This window comes from Halyomorpha halys, unplaced genomic scaffold, assembly GCF_000696795.3.
Source record: "Halyomorpha halys isolate HHAL.00 unplaced genomic scaffold, Hhal_1.1 Scaffold623.1, whole genome shotgun sequence".
Taxonomy (NCBI): domain Eukaryota; kingdom Metazoa; phylum Arthropoda; class Insecta; order Hemiptera; family Pentatomidae; genus Halyomorpha; species Halyomorpha halys.
The window spans coordinates 73,131-92,762 of NW_027107123.1; the positions used below are offsets into that span (position 1 = coordinate 73,131).

Sequence of the window (19,632 nt, forward strand, 5' to 3'; positions counted from 1 at the left end):
GTGAAAACTAATATACCTGATTTTATTTAATTATTCAGCGTTGTTAGAACTAAAATACAAGATAATTACATTCAAAGAGTAACTGTATCTATAAAATAATCTACAATAAAAGTATCGGAACGAAATAAAAACTAACACTAGTGGGAAGAGAATTGAGCTATATTTTAAAGAAATTGTTAATTGGGCCGTCCGTAGGTCAGACGGTTAGGTGCAAGTCTCTATCAGTCTAAGATCTGCGAGCAGGTTCGAACCCAGTCTGGTGCGTTGACTTTTTTCATCATGTGGCGGTCCCATAAAATGAAAAACTTGACCCCCCACCATGGTTTGCCAGTTTTAGAATTTGACGAAAAAACTGATGACTGTAGAACATCAGTTTTTATTTAATTTTTAGCATTGAATACATTTCCGTCTTATATTTATATTTTGACCTGTGATTCAAATCAAAACAAATTATTCAATGAATAAATTGGAAAATTATCTACTTTTTGAAAAAAAATTAAATTAAGTTTAGAGAAATGTTAACTTTAGTGACATTATATAGAAGGGCACAGAATATACTGTAGAATTACACCTATTCCATGTCTCTCGCTAAGTTATAGAGAAGCTTCTACAGCAATACCAAAACCTCTTGTTCTTTATTATTCAGTACATTTATGGGGACTCAAAAGCTCCGTAATTCAAAACGAGTGAACTTATCTCATTAAAATTTCTCACTTTTTTCAATTCTATGCCTATAAAGCATCTCTGAAAAATGTGAAGAGGATCTAGGATGGTAAAGTTTTAACGTGTGTTGAGTTGGCGTGGAATACATAAATATAAAAATATATTTATTATTTATTTTAGCGGAAAACTCTTGATACTGTCATCATTTAAGGGATTTGTCCCTATTATATTATCAACATTCCTATTTTATTTTAAACTATAGTTTTCTTGTAATATAATATTTTATAACCGGGACAAATCCCATTAAATATGAAGGATATAATACGTCAAATAACTGAGATGAACTGGATAATGGACGTTCATCTGAAACTTTGTCTAAAATATAGGAATAAATGAGGTGAGAAGTATTAATAAATAAATAATAAAATTTTATAACCTAAACCAAAGTTAAATAATGAAGTTTATATCATATTGGCAGTAATATGAAGGTAGTTTTCTGACGAAATTGAGCTACATGTGCCCTCTTAATTATTAATTATTTACCGCTAAACCTCTATAAAAATATTAGTTTAACGAAATTCCACTCGAAACTATCTAATAAAATTTTAAAAAATACATTTTTATTAACCTTTTAAAAGAGAACATAAGAAAAATACAGTAATACTCCAGGAAGTGGACCAAATTGAAATATACCAAATTCTACTACTTATTGATGTGTGGTGGGTTATTTTCTTGATTGTTTTTATATTTATTTTATTTTCTTGATTGACTAGATAGGATGAGACTTACGGGTATCAACCGCTTTAACACAGTAGATGGTAACCTCGTCTTACCGGGTACTATTCCTGTAGACACGAGGAAGGTATGCAGACCTGGAGGGTAACTAACCGCCAGAGTCATACAGGAAGGTACCTTCTTCCTGGCAGGTACTATTCTGACACAGGCGAAAGAGTTATGTAAGCCCGAAGGGTAGCGAGCTGCTGGAACCTACGAAGGAATAACAGATAAAGAAGAGACTTCATGTCAAGGGTGAACAGACAAACAACCATTTACAAATCGGGATCGGATTTAAACCGAAACTATCTTAAGTAGAGACTGTGGATCAGTGCTGAATTAGGGTTTTTTTCCGTCCCTCTAAAACAGGAAAAACATTATAGGCTTCATTACGTTTGGTTACATAATTCATATTGAATATTACCTTTTTCTACCAATGGTACTTGAAAATATACCGTGAAATATTTATATTTTTATGACATGATTAATGATGCTATGTACTAAACAAGAGTTTTCCTGGAAAGGATGATGCTTATCAATTTTAATGCCAAGCAATCATTACATTAAAAGATTAATACATATTGACTCAGTGGCTTACCCTGGATCAAAATGAGGGGAGGGGCAAACCATAGTCAATCAGGTTGACTTTCAGCACAGCTATTGTAACCAAAATTTAAGAAAATCATTTATAATTGTTGCAGTGCTTTATTAGTTATTACAATTAGTATTTTCTTTAAAAAAATTAATTTATATTCAATTCAATTTTTTTTTATTTCAAGGGGAGTAGTGGGGACAGCTACCATCTCCTACCTCCCACTTGGTAAGCCCAAGTATAAATTAATACTACGTCTTAGTGTATGTTAACATTTTATAGTTATGCATATATTTCCTGGATTTCTTTAGTACTGTTATCAAGGAGGTTATACAGAAATTCTGACAGACTGGGTTCCCACTGCCACATCTTTGGAAAGAAATTTTATAAGCAAGCAAGAGCTTGCGAGGATCTATATTGTTCTATGTAGGGACTTGATAATCTTTTTTCAACTTAAGTTTATTAAAAAAAATAGTAAAATGTTTATGATTTCCTCAAATCTTCCATAAATATTGGACAAATACTCTTCAGAACTGTCACAATTCATAATAATTGAAAAAATTAGTAGCGGTGTACACAACCACAAAAACAACTGGTACAACAAAAGTTTGTGGAAGGGGGTGACACACCAGATAGAATCCAATTGAAATCACCAAATATTGAGAGAAGATGGATTTCTAAAAAATAGAAGTCAACATAGCAGGATTGAAAAAAGTTATGTAAGCACAGCATGAAATAACAACCTAAAATTGCAGTCCAGGAACTGTGCAGATAGTTTTTATAGGTTGAGGGTCAACAACCAAGGAAGCTTCCAGGGTTTTTAAATTTATACCTAACCAAGTATTGTAAAGATTCAAATATCCATTTTTTAAATCATTTATAAACTTTTTTATTTGATTGTAGGTTGAAGTTGTAAAATAATCATAAATTCCTCAGTCTCTTCATTTTCATTGTCAATTCAATGATAACCTTTGCCACGACAAAAATTTATTATTATTTATTATTAAAAATTTATTATTATCTTTCTTCAGTATTTATCTAAGTTTTATAAATTGTCATAATATTTCTGGTTTGCTTCAATAGTTGTACATCTATCCAAAAGTAACCCCAGTCTATGGTGCAATCTCCAGAATACGTCAAATGCAAAATAAATATTTTTTTATGTTAGATATGGCATTATTAAGGCAAAGCAGCATATGTAGTTTTTGTTTATAAAGTCTAATTAAAAATAATTCAATAATTTAAGCGAGTAAATATAAGAAAGCAGACAAATAGCTGTGAAGTATTTATAAGGGAGAAATGATAGAATTTTCGGAACTCTTTAAAGATAGGTTTGGAGACACCATAATTGTTCCCTAGGTTTTTATTAGAATATGAATATGGAGGTTATTGAAGTTAAGTAAAAAAAATTAAGGAAGGATCCGAACTGATGAAGAAGGCCAAGGATTATATCTAAGCTGATCCAGAGGTGAATCCGCAGAAAAGGGGGAAAGGAAAAAAAAGAAATTTCTCCTTCCAAAACAACAGCTAAGAAAAAATGCAATAAAATATGGTTAATTTTAAAATATACCTTTTAGGACCAATTTTGCTAAATATTTTTTTAGTGTTTTGATAAGTAAATATTTTTAACTTAAATTAAGTAAAAAATTGCCGAATGTAATTATATGATTATCAATTTTTATATTTTTATTTAATTGAACTTTATTAATTTATTTAAGTGAGTTTGTTAAAATTCTTTTGTTTGATTACTTTTTGAACTTAATAAAAATTCAAAAATTGTTTATATGCTTCAGTGCTCATATAGCTGGACTTAATGAAATCATAGTCAAGTTTTTAATTTATCCAAAGTTCATTATTTATCAATGCGTTATTAGTTGCTAAGGTATCCTCACAATCAGTCCTGACACAGAATAAAAAAACATAGTCACACAATGCTACATATCATCCCACCCCAACACCCATATAAAAATCCATTCAACTTAAAAATGGCTTAGCTCTTGAAAGAAGAATAAAATAAATAAAAATATATAAAATAAATAATTAATATAAAATAAATATATAAAAATAAAAAATTGATAAAAACTCCCTCCCACATATAAAGAAAAAAAAACTACCTTCAGATATGTTCCTGGGTTTATACAGTTCATAATTTATTCCATATTTAGTGCTCTTGTTGCCATTCAGCAATTTGTATGTTGTAGAAATAACTTAAGAAATTTAACTTTGTATGTCGTCGGTACCAAATCGACCGATTATTATGATTGATTAGCCCTGCTTTATGAATAATATTAAGGAAAGGTGCTCCTATACATCATACATGTCTAGCAAAATTTATAATATAAAAATGTATACATAGATTACTAATATTTCTTTATACATTGTAATATTTCACAATAACAAATGTGCATCCATGTATCTTGATTATGGAAAAATTCTTCAAGATTAACTATTGTTTACTATTTCAGAAAAAAAACTGTATTGAGTATTTAAAAATAAGTACAGTAATATAATAAATAAGTTTACAAAACTTTTCTTAGCATTTTAACCAAAATAAATTATGTGCAAATATTTAAGCCTTCTAATCTATTCCTAAGTTCTTTTTCTCATGATCAGCTTCAGATTCCATTACTATTTTACATTCACATCCCAACAGCACTACTGTATGATCATTATATAAGCCACTGACAGAACCAGTTTTAAAGGAGTTTTATTATTCACCAGTACTTTTATATTTGTATCTAATTCACTATCTGTCAAACAAAATAACAGTGTAGAAATCTGATTTAAAATATAATGAACCTAGACTTGGAAAATATTTGCAGGTTTTAGTTCTTAAACTCTTTGGAATCACCTATTGTTATTTTTTTAATGTTTTAAATCTTTTACAATTTAACTTTTATTCTAATTATTAGGACTATTTTTTTTAAATCAAATTTAAAAATTGTAATGGTACTGAATTTTTATATTCACTCATTAAACCCCTTATGAAACCATGCATAACACATTTTCGATACTAAAAAAATAAAATAACGTTAAAAAAAATAATGATTGTTCAATTTAAAACACTGACTCATATCCACGGGTTACCAGTGACATAACAATACATTGAGGCTTACTCACACTTTCTGTCTCAGATCGTATTAACAATTTATAAAAACGTTTGATGAAAACTCCTAGGACATAGCAACAAATATACACCAAACTTAGCAAAAGTGCATACGTTTTAGATTTGTTAAATGAAATTGAAAATTATTAGAAATGTAACAATGTGCACTGTAGTCTCATTATTTTTCTCAATCAAAGTCATGATTAAAGAGTGTTCATTATGAAACACATTTTTACTTATTATCATACATACATATTTATTACATATAATTTTCAACCTAATACATAAAATATAACATGAGTAAAAACAAACTATTTTATGCTTATACACATAAAATATTTTATATATTTAGATAAAAAAAAACACTTTATGTAAATTAGTGCAATATAAAAAAAATATATAAATATTGAAGATAAATAACAAATGAACAGATAGTGATAATTATTAAGAAATACTTGTTTTTCAACCTAGTGAAGAGCAGCTAAGATCCTCTTATGAGAGAAAACTCATACAGTGACCAATGTCCGATTAAGCTCAGTGTTTTTTGGGTGAAATATAAAAAACTTGTATTAAATTCAGTATCTTATAGGTAATGAACCTGTGAAACTCATGTTAAGCTCAATACAGAACAAGCTATAACACTAGTTAGTTGTGATCAGATATAAGTGGTCAGTAGGCTATATTCTGTAAACACAAAATATTTCCAAATCAATTATTTATTAATTCACAGTGGTGATCTAAAAAGAAAAAAAAAAGAAGATCATGATTTAGAAATTCATGGAATATCATGGAAACTGAGAGGCCGATTTAGTTAAACAACTGTCTAATAATCAATATGCGTTCATAAAATTATTTTATTTCTCTTAGCAAGCAAATTAAAACCATACAGCATTTATATTTTAGAAAGATTGTGTCATAGGTTAGAAAATTTTAGGTAATATCTATAAACAATACCTAATCAAGTTACATGGCTAACATAAAGCAAAATAACAATAGAACTCAACTGTATTGGCATGTTCATTAACATGTGATTTACTTTCACTTGTAATATTTGTAGAGTAATAATTGCAATAAATGATTTTATATCAATTGTAAAAAGTGTTTCATCCTTCAGGTCAATCCAAGATTTCAACTTCAAATGAGGTGCTTAGTTTTGTCATTTTAAAAATATTAAACATTCGAACTAGTAAGCTACAAACTTATCTTCAAGAGGAGTATAGTGTTGAGAATGATCATTAAGGAAAAATCTAATTCCGAGAAACGGTAAAATTCATACCTAATGTTAAAAGAGAATTACTGAAGGTAGTGTTTGTTATATTGTTGTATACGTGAATTGAATGAACATGAATCTTTGATTGTAACCTGGAATTTCATCTTCATTGTTGCATTTTAATTTATTATTTCTATTTGTTTTCATTTTATTCAACTTAAATAGTCTGAACATGCAAATATATGCATTTATAATCAAATATGCAAAATAAAACTTGGCTGATTGGATCTGAGTACACTGATTCGTATAGATTTTTTATCAGCAGTTAAAAAAAAAAAATATGCAATTGTATAAAAGACTGGGTCTTGATTATTACTTATACATAAAGTATTTATTTTTACATATAACAATTTTTTTAAAAAGATTATTTTTAGATTTTATAAATTATAAAAAAGATGTGTTAAAAAAAGTGTTATAAATAAAAATAAATGCTTTATGTATAATTAATAATATAGTATATAAAAGCTTATTACTGTGAAAGATATGGAAAGTACTCCGAAATGAAGAAAAATAAATATAGGAAGATTATTGATGATTGACCGAGTGTATAGATGAATGGAATATGGTCCAGGTGCGGTCAAAAAAACTCAAATAGTAAATGATTATACTATTTTTATTGAGCCAACGTGGTGTGCTTACTGCCATCCCCACTCCTCCTAATACAAACGGCTCAGTCTGTCTTTGACTTCCGTCAAAAAAGGTATGAATTCTGTCTCATCATTTGATTTTATTCTTTTCTTTTTTCATCTCTTAATTTGTAATTTCTTTAATATTTCTTCTCTTATTTTATCTCTTATCCATCTGTTACTATTACCCTTTTCATTTACTGTTTACAACCTTTAATTTTTCTTATTATATTTTACTTTTCATTGTATACCCCTGTTATGTTCCACTTATTTTTTTTTTATTTTTTTTTTTGTAACTATGTCAAGTGTTTGTATCTTTTTTAGCCCTGACGAAGCCCTGCAACGTGGGGCAAAACGTTGGCTCAATAAAAATAGTATAATTATTTACTATTTGAGTTTTTTTGACCGGACCCGGACCATATTCCATTCAAAAATAAATATAATTAAAAGAAAGAATTAACTTCACATTTACTAATATATTACAGTAACTGTTCTTCCATAAAAGAATACAATTTGTTATATCGTCTATAGTCCCTTGAGTTTATAGGAAAAAATGCATAATTCAGCAGACTTTTGAATAATTTAAAATATTGCTATGGGCCAGAAATTTAGGAGAATCAGGATTTATCCCCTTACCCTGAGAACCGTTCAATTTGAATAGATTTTAATCTTCAATTTAGAACAATTTGTATCTTTAATCTCTTAAGAAGGTAGATTTATCATAATATCATTTTATAAGAACTCATCACAGAATAATTAAGGAATATTTTTATTTAAAAAAAATGTTTCAATTATGACTGACCTTTACCCCTACAATCCCTCTAATCTCTATCTTCTCCCATCCCTTCCCTCTTTAAAATGCTTACTACCTCTTGAGCATTATTTATAATGTCTATAAATATATTATAGCTTATTTGATTTATTCTGTTTTTAGCTAGTCATATTTCATGAGGGAAAAGGTCCATTTTTTGAAGACTTTTACCAATGTGTGACGTATGGCTTTTACACTGAACCCTGGCAAGAACAGCTTTATACAACTTTTAGTTTTGTATGCATGTTCATGCTTCCGTTATTCATTCTTATCACATCTTATGTATCAACAATTGTAACAATATCAAGTGAGTAATGTTTATAATTTTTTTTCTATAGATATTATTTTTAAATGTTATTTTTAGTTTAAACTTGTTCTGCATGCAATCATGTTTAATGTGTTTCAGAGAGTGATAAAATCTTTCAAAATGAAAGCATCAACTCCGTGAGAAAATATGACATCAATCGCCGCCGACTAATACATAAAGCCAAAGTGAAATCTTTCCGGATATCTCTTGTTATCGTTGTGACCTTCATTATATGGTGGACACCTTACTATACAATGATGATAATTTTCATGTTTCTCAACCCTGATAAACATGTAGGTGTATTCTTAAATAGTTTTAGATCAAATGTTTATTTTTTAAAGTAATTTTTTGATGAATTGGTAAAAATCAATTGAATCGGCAGAATGAAATAACCGAAAATCAAAACTAGACTAGGTTTATAACTTCTAACAATTTTTACTTACAGTGTAATCTCAGTTTTTGGAACTAATTGCATTGGAAAGTCAAAAGGTTAAAAAAATTAAATATATGTAATTCAAACAGGTATTCATAAAGATGCAACATTATTATTAAGAAAAACCATAGAATTTTTTAAAGTGGAATTAATAATAATTTGATAAAAACGTTTAAATTATAAATATCTTTGATAATATTAATAAATTAAAGTAAGAAAGTTTGGTGGCAAATTGTGCAAGTGATAGTAAAGTTTCTCTAAAATATTAAAAGTATTTTTATTTTTTATTTTATGTTAGTTTTTGTGAAAAAATCCTTTCTTATACAATTTTTTTATTACATACATACTATTTTTTTATTGATGTTTTGGGGTTCTTTCCCATTTTAAGGAAGAACAAACTCTCCAGTACTTACATTACATGAGATGGTCCCAGAATAATTGTTGAAAAGTAGGTATATTGATTTATGATACTCCACAACTAGTCAAGTGTCAGTTACATTCATCTAATAAATTAGTATAATTTTTTTAAAGACTTTTATTCTGTTTATGGACGTATTAGACAGGGCCTTTTCATGAACATATATTTAGATTATAACAATTTAAATATATGTAAAGAAGCTATAATTAGATTTTACTATAGCTTTATAATGAATCATAGTAGTTCTGAACAGTAGTAGTAGCGAAATAAGATGAAATGAAGGGGTAACAACACAATGCTAAAGTCCTATTTATCCATATTCAAATACTTCGTCATAAATTAAAATGGACAAATAGGACTACATAACTACTGAAAAGATTTTTTATCCTGGAGATGGAGCAATAGCCCCAAAACGTCAATATTATATTAATGTTATGCATGTAATGAAGAAATTATAAGAAGGAATTTATCATAAAATTAGATAAAATAAAAAGATCAAAAAAAATTGTAAAAGTACTTTTGTATCTGAACTTCTCTAAAAATTTAATAAATTAGAAAAAATAGAATAAAAAAGCATTGCATATTAAGGTTTATAGCTAAATTTCTTACAATCAATTATTTTGAGTGCTTTATTTGCATCTGAGGATGAGTTTTAAAATAGAAACTTATTTTTGATTGATTCCTCCATTTTTCTTCAAATCATTTTCAAAATAAGAATTTATTTTTCATATAGTTATGCTTTTTTTTTAATAATATAATTGACTATCTTTATTTTATTTAAAACAATTATTTTCAGCTAAGCGAAGAACTGCAGAAAGGAATATTTTTCTTCGGAATGTCAAACAGCCTCGTAAATCCTATTATTTATGGAGCATTTCATTTATGGCGACCTAAAAAAGCAGGCAGCTTAAGGTCTGTGAGTATTCTTCCGCCCTGCTCCTTGATTTATTAAGAGTGAAGTGGTTTCATTGAGCATACAGCTTACTGGTGATAATTCATGCACTTCATAAAGCTCTGTATCATGGAGGAATGTAGCTAATTATGTAGATATTAGTTTTTTTCTAAAAATATCAGTATTATTGTGAGTTTTTTAATTATTTAGAAGTGATAAAATTAAGCACCTAGTTGCATTGATAGGTTTTGCATTGATCATCACCAGCGGCTTGCAAAGAGTTGGATGCCAAATTGATTAATGCCTGTTTTTGGAATATTTAAGTTAATTGCTTACCCAAATGTTTCACAACAGATGGTTCGTGAGATATCAGTTTAGAAATATAATAAATAAATCATAACAAACACATGGCAGGCTCTTAAGTAAAATTGAATGGCTTGGGACAAGGTAATTTTGAAAACAATTAGTATTTAATGCAAAATTCTCCTTTGTTTCTCAATAGAGCTATATATTGTGTTCTTTTGTCCAACGCTATAATTTTTAAAAATTTCCCAATTGAACAATTTTCATCATGTAGTTTGTCACATTCATGCCTTAAGTCCTTCAATTTAATTAATTATATTACCAATCACAAAATATTTAAATAAAAATATAAATGAAGAAAAAATGATGAGGTATTGACATAGGTGGGCATAATATTTAAAAAAAGCAAAATTCCTGAAGATTAGATCAAAAAACTCAAAATTTTGAATAAGATTGTAAAGATAAATAAAATTAATTTGTAAGAGAATATTTATTCTCTGCATAACAATATAAAATTAATTTATTCTAAAATATTTGTTAAGCTTTAGCTTGTAATAGGAATTCCTTACCAATTGACATATTTATCTAGGTAGGCCACGGAAGATAATGATTTTAGTTACATTAAAGAACAACCTGTTTTTACTACTTCTTAGTTGAAATTTAAGTTATTTTCAACCAATTTTTTAATAAAACCTCTTGCAATGGAAAATTAAACTTTAGTTTATTTTTTTAGATGTGTATGTTTAAAATTCCACTAAATCTTAATTTTTTCAGTTGCCTTTTAGAACAATTCCATAAAATCTAATAATTTCTAATAAACCTTTTTGAACATAAAAACTACACTTTTTTGTCAAGTTTGAAATTTCTATTTTTTTAATTTTAAAATATTCATAGTAAACAATATAGACTTATGATTTTAGACAATGAAATATGTTTCTATTTACACAAGGAATAGGTAATTTTTGTCAAATAGTTTCTGAAAATTGACACCCTTTCTATACATTATCATTCATGTTTATGTAAGTGTCAGCAGCTATTTATGAGTGAAAACAAATTTTATTATTGCAGAGGATTCGTGAGGTCTTTGCCATTATAGCAATTGAACGAGGGCTTCTAAAAAAACTTTTGTGGAGAACCTCTGATCAGCATGATTAGAACTTACGAACATTAATTTAAATAACTTGAATTTAATGATTCAAATCATTTTTCAGGGTCAGATTTAATATAGATAAATATTTAAAATTAATATGAGTAGTAATACCATTCAATAATAAGGTAATTTTTTAATTGTAGGAAGAAAGCACAGGTGGCAGTCAAAAAAGGTACAAAAACAGCAGAAGAACTATTTATAAGTTAATGACGCTTCTATTCATTTTACCTTCGGGATCCAGCACTGATCAAGCCTTGCAAAATGAGGTGAAACATTGGTTACTAATAAATAGTTTTTTCTTCTATTTTTGTACCGTTTTTGACTGCAACCTGGATCATCTACCTTTAATCATCACATACAATTAACTAATAATCTTCCAATGATATTTTTTTTTAATTTGGCAATATCTTTTAAAGGTCTATATTGCCATTGCAAAGCCAAGTGGTATATTTATCAGCAATTTTTTTTTATCTTAGGTGTTGTTTAACTTAGTTTTAATATTATCTCCTTAATGTTATTAATGAGTATATGATGTAACTAATTAAAAATTCAAAATGATCGATTAAGGTGTATTAAAATTAGATGCTAAGTTCAATTTTAAGTCTACAATCACAATTCAAACACTATTCTTCAGTTACATCACTTTAGCATAACTAATATGAATTTTTCTACTATATGTTCTGATTTGTTGCAAAATTGTCCTAAAAAAGGTTTTTCCTTAAGATAATACTCAAATTTTTTGTATTAAATTCAAATGTAATAAAAATTATACACTATTCATACAATTGAATAAAAAATAGATTAGAATGAACTGTAACTGAAGTAGTTGAGCATGTAGTTAGTGAGACTAATGTTTTTGGGTCGATGATAATGTGGCTTTCTAATTGAAAATTCTGCTTTCAAAATTTTAATTCAAAACCTGGATAAAAACAAAATCCTTTAAACTACAAATTTTAAGATTTTATCCAAACACTATGAAGAGATACTCATTTTATAGAGTTTTTGAGAGCATCAACTGTCAAAAACTGATTACTTAATTAACTGTTATTTCTGGATATTTAAACACAGTACTTAATAAAAGAAAACATAACTCAATAAAAATTAAATTAAAATTAATGATTCCTAAAATCAACAAATAATAGAGAAGTCATGTGCTTAACAAGACAAATTTATCTTTTTTTCCAATATTGCTTTTCTTAAAAAAATATAATTTTTTTTAAGAAAAGCAATATTAATTAATTAATTCCTCAAAATGTCGAATTTAGACTCTTAGAGCCAATAACTTCTTTGAAAGAAAATCAGCTCACTGCTATCATCAATATATACTTTTAAAATAAATGTAAAGCATGAATTATTAGGATTCCTCATTCCTAAGTTTTAGACAATTTCATTATGAAATGCATGTGTTGTTAATTAAAAAGTATATGTCTGATAGTATGCATGATTCTTTTAGCTTATTTAATGCTGCTATGAATGGGCATATGCATTTGTATGTATGCATATAAGATTTATTGATACAAATTTTCAGAATTATGACTCCAAATTTAATCTTAATACACCTAAAAAATAAAACTTTTTATTGCAGAGAGGGGAGCTCAACAAATACACGAGTATCAAAAGGGGGGGGAACACGTGGGAAAGACGAAGAGACTACGTTTGTGTTACTGGAGCAACAATTGAGCCGCAATCACAGCTCGACTAGTTCAAACCGAATAAGGTGTGAAGTACACCGCTCATTGAAATCGTAAAGGACAATATTATAAGCTCAAAATGTTTTTAAAACTTATCAAAAATCTGATGATTCTACAGGTTTTTTAATATGAGAAACAAAAGACAATGTTCACGCATCAGTATTTAAATGTATATTTCTTGTGAATAAGTTAGCAGAGATAGTATTTAAAATATTAGGAACTTCTGTGCTTGAATGTTTAAACTGTTTTAACTGTTTTGTAAAAAAATAAACTAAACTAAAGTGAGAAGAAGATGGTTGGGGTGTGTGATCAGACCAACAATCTGATTTCAAGCCTTTGTCAGCAACATTTATTTGTTTGCAATACCACAATACCACTTTGCCATATTTTAAACAATTTTCGCCCTGAATAAGGCCTAAAATTTGAGCTAAAATGTTGGCACAATAAAGTAAGTATCATTTATAAATGTTTTTAACTCCTCATTGAACCTACCCCCTACCCCAGCCCATCTTTTTGTCATACTAATCTACAGTAAACAAAAAAACACACAATAAATGAAATAAAGAAAGTAAGAAATTAATTAATTTAAAAAAATTACAAGCTATTGATTTTTTTGTATTTATTTACTCATGAAAATAAAATAAAAACTTCTTTATTTTGAAATTCTAATTAAGCTCTTAAGAAATATTTAATTCAGATATCAAGTATTTCAAGTTATTTTTGTTTTTCAAATAGTATAAATAGTGTATTGATCCTGGCTTGTGACGTTATTGTATAAAATATCATTAAGACATTTCATTATTTAAATTATATTGTTTTTTATTTATACCAAATTTTTTAGAGATAATTTATTATTCAAATTGTCACATTGAGTTTATAAGTCTATTGATCTGTAAATATTATTAATTATAAAACCTAAAGATAAATATTTTTAATAAAAATATATTATTGTAAGACACGTTTTTTTTATGTTTGAGAATCTATGAATTGTAAATGTGATGATAAAGACAAAGGTATATGCAAAGTACTTTCACTCATGTAAATATCTTAAAATTGATATTTTTGGAGTAATTACATTGTTGTATATAATGAACAATTTTCCAAGATCTATATTTTGTCTATAGTTTATTTTTTGTGTAATTTATGCATATTCTTTAACATTGTTTGATCAAAACTTTTGAGATTTTATGATCACATACAAGCTTTTAGTAACACGTTTAGTGCTTCAATGTATTATGTCCATTTGTGTATATTCATGTATTTTTTGTGAATAAAAAACTCATTAAATGTTTTAAATTAATCAATTTCAAACACTGTTTTGTGCTAATAGTAGAAAAAAATTATAAAGGAAGATTTTATGAAAAAACGGTTTATGGTCTTATGAATACCAATTTTTCCTAAAGACTTTGTTTCTGTTTTCCATTGTTGTAGAATTTTTTCTAAAAATAACAGACTGACACTGTATTGAGGATGATTGGTAAAGGTGCATTTTATATATGGTTCATAACTCCAAGCACATGGTTTCGAATATTTACAAAATATTTTATACGCTGAATTTTGGCACCTCCTACAACCCCCTTAAAATCAAATGAGTTAAAATTTGGTATGCAGGATTGTTTTCTAGGCAGATGAATATCATAAGAGTATTTTTTTGCAGTTTTTAAGGTTTTCCACACCCCATAACTCCTTCAAATTCAGTTAGATGGTTTAAACTTTGTATGTGAATATTTTTTTCAAAGTATGATGAAAGCCACTATTGAATGCAATGACAACACAGTAATCTTCAGCGACTCCCAAGCCATAATACAAAAATTAACAACACCAGGTGCCGCAGAGTCACCCACGGAAGAAAAGTACAGTAACATGGCTGCTGTCATGAAGAAAAGGGGAAGGGCTATAGCTCTTCAGTGGATACCAGCCCATGTTGGCATAGACGGTAATGAGCAAGCTGACAAGTTGGCTAAACTTGGTTGTGCAGAGAACCAGCCTGTTCTACCACTTTCCTACAGAACAGTAAAATCACTTATAAGCTCTTATTGTAAGGACAAAACAAGCGCTAGACACAAAGTTCAAGCGGAAGGAAAGAAGTGGGAGAGCCTGCTGGAAAAGGATAAACGAATCCCCGGCAATCTTAGCAGATCTGAGAGAGTGGCCTGTTTTTGGCTAGAAACAGGACATGATCTGCTCCAAAAACACCTCCATCGAATTGGCATCGTAGATTCCCCGAAATGTCCTCTATGCAACATGGGGGACATGGATGGGGACCATCTTTTGGCGTGTGTTGGTCTGGAGGATGTTGAGCGAGATGCGGACCAACTAAGAGGAAGAGTCAAATTGTATTTTGCTGCGAGATGGAAAATGGCGTAATAGCCCACTTCCTGTGGCGTAGGAAAAAAAACAAAAAGAAAAAACTTTTTTTCAATAATTAGAAAAAGTTTCATATCAAATCCATTTTTCATATCTTTTCAAACTGCTAGTTTTATAATAGATTCTCTATGTGTTACCGAGGCAAATAACAAACAGAGCAACTTTATGTAATATACATCTGTAATGCCATAAAGGTAGAAGTTCTGAGATATCCTAAGTTTCTGATTTTCTTTTATTTTTATTTATTTTATTCTTGGAATGTTCAAGAATCCATGGGATGAGCGTAAAAGTAAGTATAAGTATATTTCATTCTGCATATACATATTGTATGTATTTGTTTTATTTTTTAAAGATGCTATGGAGTATTTAGTATTGACCCCCATTTCTCTTAACAAGGGCATATTATAGTAAATACCAATGTTTAGTTTGTTTAATTTCTCACAAGGGCAGAGAAATACAGATCATCAACTTTTTCTTGCCAGGGTAGAAAGATCACACTTACACTTCCACAACTAAAAATCAACATCAAACTGAATCATTATCCTCAATATGCTCATCCTATAATGTACAAATTTGATTTCACTTTCTATATTAACTCTTAAGTTATTAACCATATACAAATTATGTTATCATTACAATAGTGTTGTAAAATCCATTCATGAATTCAAAATATAAAGAGAAGAGAAGAATGTGTAAAAAAAACAAAAAAAAAATATATTGGACTAGCACAAAAAAAAAGCTATTAAAGCACAATTACATAATATTCAAGATTATCTGAAAATATAATTATTTTTCTTAAATTAATTATAAAGGAATATAATCAAATGATAACTTTTAATAATATACTTTTGAAAAAAAAAAATTAAGTTGATTGCACTTTTGTTTTCTCTCACCATCTCAGTTGCATATTGTCGTAATAGGCAGCCTTCCAAAAATGGATTATATCAGTTCATGATTTATGTAGATTGAGTATGTTTTTTTTTTTTTTGTTTTTTTTTAATAATTTATTTATTGATATTTACAACTGTATACACATATATACAACAAGTAAATTTGCTGTAGGTGACATAGTAACATGATAAAAACGTGGAGAATCTACCCACTGATAGAACTCCAATAACATTTCTAGAGAAGAAGATCTCGAGGCCATCTTCTTTTCAGACGCCTAGGAGGATTATTAGGTAATGAAGGAGAAGCCAGGTTAGAAACAAGTGGATTTGGGTGGTTGAGAAGTTTATTATGGAAGGAACGGTATCTGGTTCTGGCCAAATCGGCAACATATGGAATATTGAGGTCCTGATGGATGACTTGATTTGTGACAAAGTAAGGAGCATTAAGGATTTTATGAAGGATTTTGGACTGTAAGGATTGGATTCTGGAGGAATTTGATGGTTTAGTGGAGCCCCAAAGCTCAACTCCGTATGTCCAGATAGGCCTTATAATAGTCATGTAGATCAGTCTTTTGTAATGGATTGGCAATTTAGACTGTTTGTCTAGTAAATGTTGCAACAGTCGGAATCTACGAGCAGTTTCTTGTCTTTTTAGTCTTGTATGAGGATTCCATGTCAGTCGTTTGTCGAGATGTAGTCCTAAGTAACGGATCTGTTCGACAGGAATAAGTGGGGTATTATTAAAGGATATTGTAGGGGAAGAGGTCATGGGCTTACGTCGAAGGGTAAATGTGATTTGGTAGGATTTATTGGAATTTATTTTAATCCTCCAGTTTTGGCACCATTCTTCAAGGGTGGTGATGTGGGATTGGAGGGTTTGGGATACAATGTAAGGATCATTGTTCACTGACAATAGACATGTGTCATCGGCATACGTGGTGAGGATTGTGTTAGGATGGGTTGGAATGTCAGCTGTGAAAACTGTATAAAGAATAGGACCAAGGATACTACCGTGAGGTGTGTTAAGTTGAAGTAAAATATTCACTTATACTGTACAAATGATATTTCATTTCGAATGGTCAATGAACTTATGACAAAACTGCCACCTTACTGATTTAATAATAGCTTACATAGAAACCAATAGGTATTATTAGATTTACACAATGTTTTAATTCATATCAACACATACTGCAACAAACTATATAGATATTTCAGCTAACTCATAAAAAAAAAAAAAAATTGCAACTACTTACATCTCCCCAATTACTTGCTGAAGACTGCATACAGTTTAACTACATAGTCATAATGAGTTAAAACCAAGCCACAATCTAAAGTTCTCAGTCAATAGATTCAGGAACATACCTGTAGAAATATTCAAAATTAATCAAAAAGGTTATAAGCATTTTGTGGAGTAACTTTATAAAATTTCATTTTTATCGATAGTTGCTTCACTTTCATTAAGATGATATTGTGGTTATATTTCAATTTATACATTTGGTCTAACTATGGCTAAAATACATGAGTTAAAAAATATTTTAAAGAAACTACAAACATTCCAATATGGAAAAAGGTGAAAGAAACTTATCTTGAAAGGTGCAACACAAAACAAATATATGATACACTAAAACTCACAAGTTAAAAGAGTTTTCATTATTCAACAGATAAAAAAAAATTAGATGTTTTAGTAAAATATCATAAGTAATAGAATAAACTATATTTTTATTTTAGTTTTTAAAATAATTAAATAGAGAAACCCATCACCAGGTAAGTAATAATTATATGGGACATAATTAACCTGAATCGATAAAAACTTACAACTCCTTAAAATATAATTAGATTACAGTAGAAAGGAAGAGAATTACCATTGTTACAATTTACTAAAAGAAGAAACACAGGGATTAGAGGAAACCAATGTATAAACTCCCAATCTTATAATTGATCATAATTACCAATCATTTAATTTTTTTAATTAGACAATAGCCTGTACATGGCTGAAACATGATGTTAATAAAGAAATTTAAGACAATAAGTATCTGCATTTCCTGATCTGTAGCCAAATGAATCTATCGAAGGCTTAGAGACACACGAATGTAACTACTACTAACAATTGTATTGGGATTACAAAGATGTATCTTCTGTTACAGTTTTATGTCAGTAAGTAATATTTTTACTGTAATATATATTTCTCTGAAACTTGAATTAAAAAATGTCTGTATGCCTACAATTCCTGATATGAGGATTTGAGAACCAGAGTAGACCAGCCCATCCTAATTTTAAGAAAAACCCTTTAGGCAGGGGATTTTACAAATTTTTGTCAAATTGCTTTAAATAAATTTTGAATTGAATTGTTACATTTATGTTATAAAGAGTCAGATTTAAAAATGCATTAGTTTTATTAGCGAAATATGAATTTTATGTTCAATTTTCACAATGAGGGATAGTCCACTCTCGTTCTAAAAAAATAATGAAGCACTGGAATACAGATGTTAAATAGAAATTTTATTTTTTCTGACTTAGCTAATGCCAGAAGGCAATCGAAGGAATTACAAAGTACCAGATATACATATACCAACGTGTATGTATAGATTCAATTACTTATTTCGTCAGGGGTGTACGAAAGAAAGAAAAAATATCTGACTTAGTGAGTTTCTTGATGCTCTTTACCTTTGACAATTGAAGACTGTAGTTTATCCTTTCTTGATTCACTATAACAACCAAAACTTTTTTATACAAGGGGTTGAAAATAAAAATTATTTAAAGTTTGTTTTTGACAATTACAGTTTTTTTTTTTTTTTGTTTTTTAATTGTAACATATATCTATTACTGAATATTAAGAAAATAATGAAAAAACTTTTATTTCTTTTTATTATGGTTATTCTGTGACCAATATTATCCCTGGTTAAAGTAAAATTTATTCATTTTAATTTTATACCAGTTAAATTTAAAAACATTTATTAGCTTATATTTACAGTTAATTTTAAAGTGAAACTACCTTTCTTATTGAGAAAAAATTTCTTTCAACCAATAACAGTTATTTATAAACATTTTTTCATTAATTACTCAAGTTTTAAAGCTCATTGATAGGAATAACAACTGTAAAATTACCGCGAAATGATTTTCATTTGTTAAATTCTAAAATTAAAGTCTTGAATCATTTTTTTTTTTTTTTAGAACAATAATTATTATTTCAACCCTTGTTTTAAACCAAACCGATTTCGATATCGTATAATACGCGAATATTATTGATAACTATAATGATCTGATAAAGAAAAAACACTTCAACCATGTACAATAATACAACATTCTGAAGTGAACTATTGTGGGAAAAAATGCGTTAGA

General features: G+C 28.3%; 2 protein-coding genes across 3 annotated transcripts in view; both read left to right on the forward strand.

Moving 5' to 3' along the window:
- Positions 1–14,318, forward strand: part of CrzR (corazonin receptor) — a gene marked incomplete at its 5' end in the record, with an annotated part of 48,130 nt that extends 33,812 nt beyond the window's left edge. Inside the window, 4 exon segments of one of the 2 annotated variants that reach the window (XM_014427109.2) lie at positions 7,966–8,149; positions 8,249–8,442; positions 9,797–9,916; positions 12,931–14,318. In XM_014427109.2, the coding sequence (XP_014282595.1) occupies positions 7,966–8,149; positions 8,249–8,442; positions 9,797–9,916; positions 12,931–13,047 (615 nt within the window). In that variant the 3' untranslated portion in view covers positions 13,048–14,318. 2 annotated transcript variants of the gene reach the window in all.
- A 458-nt stretch (positions 14,319–14,776) lies between these two features.
- LOC136795301 (uncharacterized) lies at positions 14,777–15,811 on the forward strand. Its single transcript, XM_067045434.1, has 3 exons — positions 14,777–15,250; positions 15,671–15,692; positions 15,756–15,811. Exons 1-3 carry the CDS (start codon positions 14,777–14,779, stop codon positions 15,809–15,811), a joined length of 552 nt encoding a protein of 183 aa, XP_066901535.1.
- Positions 15,812–19,632: the final 3,821 nt, after the last annotated feature.